Source organism: Ipomoea nil, unplaced genomic scaffold (assembly GCF_001879475.1).
Source record: "Ipomoea nil cultivar Tokyo-kokei standard unplaced genomic scaffold, Asagao_1.1 scaffold3169, whole genome shotgun sequence".
Lineage (NCBI taxonomy): Eukaryota > Viridiplantae > Streptophyta > Magnoliopsida > Solanales > Convolvulaceae > Ipomoea > Ipomoea nil.
This window is the reverse complement of record NW_017619597.1, coordinates 2,855,476-2,865,439: the sequence shown is the minus strand read 5'-3', so window position 1 is coordinate 2,865,439 and position 9,964 is coordinate 2,855,476. Positions and strand designations below refer to the sequence as shown.

General features: G+C 32.2%; 1 protein-coding gene across 1 annotated transcript; it reads right to left on the bottom strand.

Moving 5' to 3' along the window:
• Window positions 1-2,543: 2,543 nt before the first annotated feature.
• Window positions 2,544-7,158, bottom strand: LOC109167546. Its single transcript, XM_019316569.1, has 5 exons — window positions 6,977-7,158; window positions 5,956-6,881; window positions 4,628-5,776; window positions 3,193-4,545; window positions 2,544-2,584 (listed from the first exon to the last, which is right to left on the bottom strand). The coding sequence occupies exons 1-5, from the start codon at window positions 7,156-7,158 to the stop codon at window positions 2,544-2,546; spliced, it is 3,651 nt and encodes a 1,216-aa protein (XP_019172114.1).
• Between the last annotated feature and the right edge of the window lie 2,806 nt (window positions 7,159-9,964).

Below are 9,964 nucleotides of genomic sequence, written 5' to 3'. Positions count from 1 at the left end.
CAGTAATATATTGTAATCTCATTTCCTTTTTCAATTGGCCTAATTTTCATGTCATTCCAATTTATATATACTATTGTTAATCCGTTTCATTTTCGACATTGTTAATTTGGAGATCTTTTTTAAAAAATATATCATAATTTGTATATTTCGTGTCAATACCAATAACACCGGCCTCCATTAAGGCTCGAACTTACAACCTTCCAAATAAAAGTCCAACCTAGATACCATTAGACCACATAGTCTTGGTACATATCAATTAATTTATACTATAATTATTAATATAATTGTCGATATATATTTAGAATTTATATATTTTATGCCATTTTTAATCAAATATTAATTATCGTTTTCTTTTTCAATTGGTCTAATTTGCATGCCATTTTTATTCTCAGTCAATGATTTTTTAATACATATTAATTAGTTAATTATTAATAACATATTTATATATATTTTTATTTCCAGTAATATATTCTGTGTCAATTTTAATCAAGTATTAATTATCATTTCCTTTTCAAATTGATCTACTTTTAATTCCATTTTTATTCTCAGTCAATGATTCTTTTAAATACATATTAATTAGTTAATTATTAATAACAATTTTTTTTAATATTTCTATGTTGAAGTGATTTTATGATACTAACAACTATTATTGTAAATAAGTTTCATGTGTAAATACGATATGTAACCTTTATTCATTTTAAAGTTTTGTTGTGTAATAACTATATAGGAAACATTGTGATATTACGATTGAAAAAAAAATACTATTATTTTATTGATTTCTAAAAACATACAATCAATTAAATAAGATTTGATATTTAAAATGGGTAATTAGCTAAAATAATAAACTTTTAATACACTGTATTACAAACATCTTAGTAAACAATAAAAGAAAATATGTATTCTCATTTATCAGTAATTCTGATTACACCAAGACTAATTAATCTATATATTAATTGTGCAAGTTAGGTGTTGCCACATCCTTTACTAACATCCATGTTAATTTGTCCAATGTCTAAACTCATGACTCATCTGTATAATCTTCATCACAATTAAATTAAAAAGAATATGATAGTTGTAAATTCATCCCATGTCTAAACTCATAAATACAATCTTCATCACAATAAAATAAAAAAGAATATTATGATAAATAATTGGATATGATACATCTACAATTCAATTTTCATGCATGAAATATATTCACAAAATAAAAAAAAATAAAGTAATTAATAAATATAATATACAAACAACTTGCTAAAGTGCTTACCTGAAATAGTTGCAAAATATTGCATTTTTTAAAAAATAAAACTACCAATAAAATATACTTTATTAAATTTATATACTACTTTTTCAATATATGCAATTGCATGTATATTAATAAGAACTAAATATGAAACTTTTAATTTTCATTTACATGATTGTATAGTAAATTCTGTATGGTACTACACAACAAAGGAATAATCCTTATTCACAGAGATTGAACAATGTCAACAATGTTATTCACATCAACAAACTAAGCCTAAAATTATTCAGGAAAAAAAATACAGTATATATATATATATATATATATATATATATATATATATATATATATATATATATATATATATGAATCTTAAAAATATAATGGTAGTGAATATAAACATGAAAAAAAAAAATTAATACACATATATTTACGATCCGCACTCTTTTGAGTTGTCCCCACAATTTAAATTAGGCATGTCTAATTATGCCTAATATATTGAAGTCCTATAATACACGAAAATATGAATAGTGGAATACTATTAGGATGTAAATGGAGATGAATATAAAATTACTATAATTTGATTTGATTTGAGTCTGATTATGCCTAATATATTAAGTCCTATAATACACAGAAATAGGAATATATCTAATATAAATGGAGATGAATATAAAATTACTATAATTTGATTTGAATATAATGGCATATAATAATATCTATATATAAATAATGGATGATATTACATAAATGCCTCTAAGTTTTGAGGAAAAATTTATAGATTAGGATTATTGTTATGCGTGTACATACATATATTTGATTTGGACTTGTGTACCAAGGCTCAATATAATAAAATGGGCTACGAAGATATCATGTCAAAATTGTAGCTTAAAGAATATAATATAAATTAAGCAAAATAATTTATTTATTTAAGGTAGAAAATACTAATTTATATTTATAGGTAGAAAATACTAATTTAAAAGGAAAGAATAATAATTTATTTATTTATTTAAGTTAATAACATTATTATTATTATTATATTATATTATACTACGAAGATATATATATATATATATATATATATTTATTTATTTATTTATTTATATATATATATATATATATATATATATATATATATATATATATTAATTATAAAAAAATGCTGTAAAATGAACTATGCTTGTTAAAAAAAACATAGAAACTTGAATGGCATGTACAAATCTCGAAATTAGCATACTAACTCTAAGTTTCAGAAAATCTTACAAAATCATCAAAATTACCGTCTTTATCATCCTCGATCTCATCTCTACAATCTTCCATAAAACCTAAACCAATATGGTTCATAAACTGCAAAACATATTGAAGTACGTGAGAATATAGTTAGAAAAATGTAAAAAATTCATACAAAAAGAAAGCAGAGAGATGAGTCTGAGATTCTTTGATTGAAGAAGCCATTGTATTTATAGGTAGAAAATACTAATTCAAAAGGAAAGTATAATAATTTATTTATTTAAGGTAATAAAACTATTATTATTATTATTACTAGTAGTTCCACCCGTGCGTTGCACGGCAATATATGTAAAACATCTAATATAAATTAATTCCTTAAAAAATATATATATACTTCTGCAAAACATATAGTATGTATTAAACATTATTGAATACTTCTTTATATACGACATTTGTAGTCGTATTTTTTTATTGTACATTTTCGTCTGAGATAAGTATTTTTAATCCGTTAGGATTACTAACTCTTGACAATGCTACGTACATTTGACCATGATTAAAAACCGGCCTCTTCAAAAACAAACCCACATTAGATAGTGTTTGGCCCTGGCTTTTATTTATTGTCATGGCATATGACAACATTAGCGGAAATTGCTTTCTTTGGAATTTAAAAGGCAATCTTGGATCCGAAGGTGTTAAGGACATCCTTGGAATTAAGACCTTCGTACCAGCACTTGATCCAGAGAGTATTTTAGCTTCTAAAACATGATCCGCTAACTTTGAAATAATCATCCTTGTCCCATTGCACAACCCCAGTGAGTGATCAATATTTCTTAACAGCATCACTGGCGAGCCAACTTTGAGAGTCAATGAGTGATTTGGAACTCCCGAACATCGTAATCCATTTAAAAACTCCGGTGTGTGCAGGTCCGCCAGCATGTCAACATTAGAATCAGATTTGCATACGGAGTCACAACTGATATAGGTCCTTCCTTCAGCATTGTTATAGTCATTCATGTATTCGTTGACTGTATCTACAACATCCAAAGTAGGTGCAAGTATGGCACGATCTTTTAGGTACTCATTATCTCTGTGGCCACTGCGAAACATAGGGAAAGTACTATCAACAATTGTAGCAATAGGATCATCTCCACAACTGAGCAAAAATTGATCGGGAATCTGTATCTCAGATTCTCCATCCATTGAATCACCAATGGTTCCATCACCTATATTAGCAATCCACTTTGCAAAATCAGCAATCTCTTGAACTTCACTATCTGATCTCAAAGATCTAAGCCTTAGATTTTTTGTTAACCTAAAAACTTTACAGCTTCTCCAAAGATAGGATGAATTTATAGTTGCTCGCACAATATCTTGTCTGGTGCCCTTTGGAATGACTGGTAGAATTTGTCTGAAATCTCCACCTAACACCACTGTTTTTCCACCAAAAGGCATATCGAAGCTGTTATGATTTTTGACACGCATTATATCTCTCATAGATCGGTCCAACGCTTCAAAACAGAATTTATGCATCATTGGAGCCTCATCCCAAATGATCAACCTGCTTTGCACGATCAAGTGTGCCAAAGGACTGTTTTGGCTGATATTGCAGGTTGAATCTTCATTAACAGCGATCGGAATGGCAAACCTTGAATGTGCAGTCCTACCACCTGGTAATAGAAGGGAAGCTATGCCACTTGATGCAACATTCAGTACTATCTCACCCTTTGACCTTATAGCAGAAGATAATGCTCTCCACAAGAATGTTTTACCCGTTCCTCCATATCCATAAACAAAAAATAGTCCTCCAAGATTATTCTCAGCATCTTTCAAAACATTGTCATATATTGTTCTTTGCTCTTCAGTTAGTTTATCCACCAAAGCATCATTCTCTTCCTTCATTGCAGTAGCATCATATGCCAATTCCTCCTGTATCAACCGATTGATTGTTCTGCAGTGATTAACTAAATCGGCTATCGGCATCCCCGGAAAGTCTTTCAAACTTTTTCCCATAGCTGAAAGCATTATTTCAATCTCCGTAAGTGCAAAATTCTTCTTCTCATCTTCAGATATAATCCAATCTGTGACAATATTATTTACACTACGTGTAAAACTTTTGTTGTAAAATAGAACTATAAGAGTAAGAATGGAATAATTTAATACCTGGCTTTCCCAATTGTTCACTAATCTTGAATTGTGCATCATCTGACAAATGAATCCACGCAGCCTCCCAAACCACCTCTGGTTTTGCTATTGAGTTAGTCATCAAGAGAGTGACAAATAATCTTCTAAGATTCACAGCTGTGGCCCAATGACTTGCTTCTTCTATAGCATAAACATACTCCCTGTCGTCATCTACTAATCCTCTTGCACAACACGCATCCCTAAAAGAATCATATTGGACACCATCCACTGTTTTTATATCTAAATAACTTGTTGGACCTTTGACCTTATTCAACAGACACCTTAAATAAAAGATTTCCCCTGATCCAGGAGGCACATAGAAAACTCTACCGATAGAGAATCCTCTTTTTCTAGGCTGCCATTTTCGAATATCTTTCTTCCACACAAACTTTGTTGGCATTTCAGCATATGTCAACTTTCTTGCTTCTGGGAAGTTTTTATTTGCCTCGAACCATTCTAGGAACATGCTTTGCAAGATTGTTGGCCGACTGAGTATGTTATCAACGGGGTCATCATCTGCGAAAACAACACTTTGTTGGTTCGGCAAGTGAAAGCTTAATCGTTCCACTGATGGTGTCCTAAACTGTATATCAAAACCGAACAACCGCCATGATGCTTCACACGGAGATATGTACCTACAATCATAGTACATACTAATTTCATCCAGAACTTGTGCACCATCTTGATCATTGCTGGTTCTGTAAAACTCTGTTGTTACCCTGTCATGACCCCTGTTCACGTACTTGAATAGGTATTTGATTGAACGGGACTGATTACACCATTCAACATTAATATGAGCCCTATACTTTAACAACAAATGCCTATTGTGTGGTACCACGTACCTATTATCCAAGTCAATCCCATTGCGCGTCACAGAACGACCATTGTCTCTTCTCCGATATATAGGATAGCCATCCTCATCAAAAGTTGAGCAATTAACAAACTTTTTGGGAAAATGTTTAGTACATTTACCATTTGCCATACAGGGAGAACTGAATCTGGCTTTCCCACAAGGTCCATACATCATAAACTCCTCAACTGCTTTGAAGTATTCTGCGTCAGCTTCTTGATCAGGCAGCTCAGCGGAAATAATGTTGTCCAAATTGTCAACATTATGATGTCCATTGACTTTATCAAGAAACAACAGGATATGAGCATGCGGCAAACCTCTTTTTTGAAACTCTATGGTATATATAACTGGTAAAAAAAAAAAAAAAAAAAAAAAGAAACATTACGAATGGCAAAAAAATTCTAACATTTATCTATATGAACTGTTTTAATTAAATAGTGGCATGTAATTTACGTACCTCCCATCACTGGCCCAAATAACTTGTTCTTCCGACAATCTGAGATTAGAGCATCCAATTTCATTTTGAATAATCTACATATTATGTCAGGACGATCTTCAGCTTTTAACTTTCGATCCTTCAAGAAGCGTTGTACCTCGGGCCACTTGGGGTTGCAGGTGAATGTGATAAACAGATCTGGATATCCAACCAATCTACATATAGCCATAGCGTCCTGATAATTTTGAATCATGTATCTAGCACCCCCTGTAAAACTTGAAGGCAATATTATCCTCTTTCCTTGAGTAGTGGGGTCAACTTCACCGCGTGTTAATGCATCATTCAAGCAATTATACGATTCACACCTCAAACTTTTTTGGTGTGTCCTTATATAGATTAACCTTCCTGACTCAACCATTGTATAGGCATCTACCAAAAATTGTTGGAATAACCTCTTTGAATGCAATAAAGTAGATACCTCAGATAACCTTGACTGTATACGGTATGCAAAATATTCTCGAGGACTTATCCTTTGACGGCCAGCACTTGTGTTTCCTTTTAATGTAGAGAAGGGAATGTCTTCCCTGTATCCGTCCTCACCATACGGAAAGAGTAAAGGGTATTGCATTGGGAGGTATGCTGGATTCAACTCACTAATTCGTTGCAATAGGCCGCTCTTGGTTTCGACCATAATGTCACGTTCTCCAATATTTGTATCAATGTCACCCACAATTAAGGCTGCAACTTCCGAAACCTGCGGCAAATTGTATGTTCTTGCATCCTTTGACCTCTTCCCTAGCAATTTAATTTTTACCTCAGCAAGCGGATTCTTTTGCAGCTCAGATCGTGCCATGAGGAATGACTTGACTAATACATTACTGGTATCCAAAACTTGTTGGATATCATTCACAATCTCAACATGGATGCCATTTTGGTCACCATCTTGCCTAGCATACGACAAAAAATATTAGAAGTTGCTAAAAACTCATTTGGATACAAATATTGTAGAACTTATATTTAGAAGTAAATAACAGGGACGTACCTCACAGAATTGATACAATTACTCAGTTCATTATTAGTATCATATATATACAACTGTGCAAAATGTGGTCTTTTCCCGTCTACCGGCAGGAGACTACCAATGTAATGGAAGTTCTGGCCATTGATCCGGAAAACAGGTGGACCACCATTCTTGTTCACGCCCCGATCTATCTTACCACCCATGGACGTGAAGCAAAACATGCTATTGTATGTTCTAATATTTTGTAGGAATTGCTTGTTTTTTTCTCCTTCTCCAAAAAACAAATTGTAAATTGCATTCGGTGGCCTCATGGTTGGTGGCAATTTGATCTTACCACTGTTGCAACACATTGAATATTTTGGCATGCCGTAAACAACTGTTTTGTTGATCCGCTCGTCGTACCAAAATAGAGCTCCACAATGTTGACAGGTGTTACTTGCATCCCCAAGATCTTTGTATTCAACTACATGGATACATTAGTTAGTTAAATAATAATGTACAACTGAATAAATTTTTAATTGACAGAAGCTAGGTAATAATAAATCAATTACCATTAGGAATATGTTGTATAGTTTGCTGCTCAATTCCAACCAATCCTTCTAAAATAAGAATAAAAAACTAACTGTAGTTAAACAACTAACTACATACAATGGCCTCTTAAGATTGTAAAGCACATATTTTTCACATGTTAGTGGATATTGAACTTACCACAACTATATTCCTCTTGCACCGGAGTTATGCGATTAGTAGTGCATACTTCTTCAAAATCTTGAAACAAATCGCGATTGACCTCATTATCTTGACTATGGTCTTTTCCATCATTCATGAATGACCTCTTGTTGCATTGTCTTGTACCTAATTTATTTAAAGTATAAGTAAGAGTCCTGCCACCTAAAAATTAATATTACAAAGTTAAAACAAACGGGAAAATACATACCGTTTAATACATCCTGTAGAGGTGACCGTCTGACCTCCGACCTAGTTACTGTACCTTTTATGACAAATTAAATGTATATCGTTTTGTCAATAATGATATTAGAGTTTTGATACCAAACAAATAACATATAATTTATATGCACAAGATTAACTAACCGGTCAATGTAGGTGTTGTTGTACTTGATAAATATGGAGATTTGCCGCCTAATACAAAATGTCTGGAGTTGCTATTAGCTTTTGTATACTCCATGTGACAACTACTCATACATATATTAAAATTATCTTGATTAACTGCAACAAAATAATTCGGAGGTTCAACAAACATTTCTATATAGTGTATTATACCGAAGGATATACAGATATATAAATCCAAGAAGTGTAAAGCGTTTACCTGTTGTTAGACAACTTCTTGGTGTCGCATTTGAAGTACCTGTTTGTTGTGGTGTTAAGTTTGTGGCTAAGTTTGTGGCAGTTTTTTTCACCATACGGTTGTGAGTGCTTATAACAGGCGAATTCTCATCATTTTCTGCATTAAAAAGATTCAAGGGACATAATAAAGTATCTCTTATTATAATGTCCAAAAATAATATAACTTAAGTACAGAAATAACAAAAAATTGAACATATTGTGCACAAATTTAAAATAGACCATCATGGACCAATGATTCACACAATATTGTGGACCACTACCCACAAACTAAACATGGAAAATAATTTTTGCATACCTTAACTTCTAACTATTTCAGACCAAACCCATTGCTATCCAAAAAATAAAAGCCCATTCTACCACAACAGATCATACCAGGCTTATTTTAACAATTAGAAATTAAAAGCCCAAACTCGGCCCACTATATGTTTGCATAACTTCACTTCCAAATCGGGTATTCTACACTTAGGTGGCATTTCTTGAACCCTCATCTCCGCAACCTTCTTAGAGCTAGCATCTAGAGAACACTACCCACCCTTATCTCTCACAATGTTCAGACAAACCCATCGCAATTCCGATACTCCAAGCCAAGAGTCTGCCATTCCAGTTTGTAGATCTTCGTTAATTCGTAGAAGATCTCAAAATGACTGGAACTGTTCATCTAAGCTAAGAGTAGATTACCCACAGTAATGAAACACAAATTACAGATCCGCGGTGTGGTTGTGAGAGGATCTATGGTAGTATTCTCCGATCTGCGTTTTTATAGTCGGATGGCAGTTTTTTGAAGGTTACAACGGTGATCGATGATCTAGATCTTCACGGCATACCTATTCCACTATATCCGATCTAAGGTCTGTAAGCTTTAACACCCTAATTTATTTCGTATTTGATTATAGATTAAAGCTAATTTTGTTTAGTAATTGTAGATATAGAACACTGTAGACACCGTACACAGTTCATGGACATAGATGGAAATTACAGTATATTTTTTCGCAATCCAATGAAAGATAAGTGATTTAGTGGATTATTTGCTACCAAGTATGTGTTTCAGATTATATACTAACAACATTGCGCTGCTGAAATGGCAGATTTGCAGGTTTTCTTTGTATATCTAAACTACAAAGGTTGGAAGCTAAGCATTCTTGAATCTCTAAGATTTGGTAAAAAAACAGGGATATTTATGCAATTAACTGAGACAGTCAGGTAAAGTATAAACTACAGTTTGAATATGTGTTTATGGTACCTTTATTGTCGATCATGTGCTTCCTTTTGCTTCCAATTATTGTAGACTTCACTATTTTCCTCATGTTTGAGTTGATATTTTGTATGTTCCACTCTGTTGTTGGTATTTGGTTTCCAATACAAATACTTGGATTCAAATAGGTTATGGTGTTATATGGTTTATTGCCTTTAAGATTGCACTTTAATAGGAATGATTAAAAGCAATGATATGACTCTTCATTTTTTATTGGAAACCAACAAATGAAAGTAGTTTTTATAGAATTTAATATACATGTTCCCCAATAAACCAACAAATGAAAGTAGTTTTTATAGAATTTAATATACATGTTCCCCTTGGCTTTAAGTTTGTGTTTATTTTTCTATATAAATTGTGACTAACAGTTTTTTTAAGTGTGTGGCAAATGA

Bases quoted from the DNA above. Each gene is read 5' to 3' on its own strand.
- LOC109167546 (XM_019316569.1), bottom strand. From the start codon at position 7,158: ATGGGTGGTAAGATAGATCGGGGCGTGAACAAGAATGGTGGTCCACCT. The intron at 5,777-5,955 runs GTACGTAAATTA...TTCTTGATAAAG, and splicing joins ATTTGGGCCAGTGATGGGAG to TCAATGGACATCATAATGTT. The intron at 2,585-3,192 runs GTACGAAGGTCT...TATGTTTTGCAG, and splicing joins ACTCTCTGGATCAAGTGCTG to TTTATGAACCATATTGGTTT.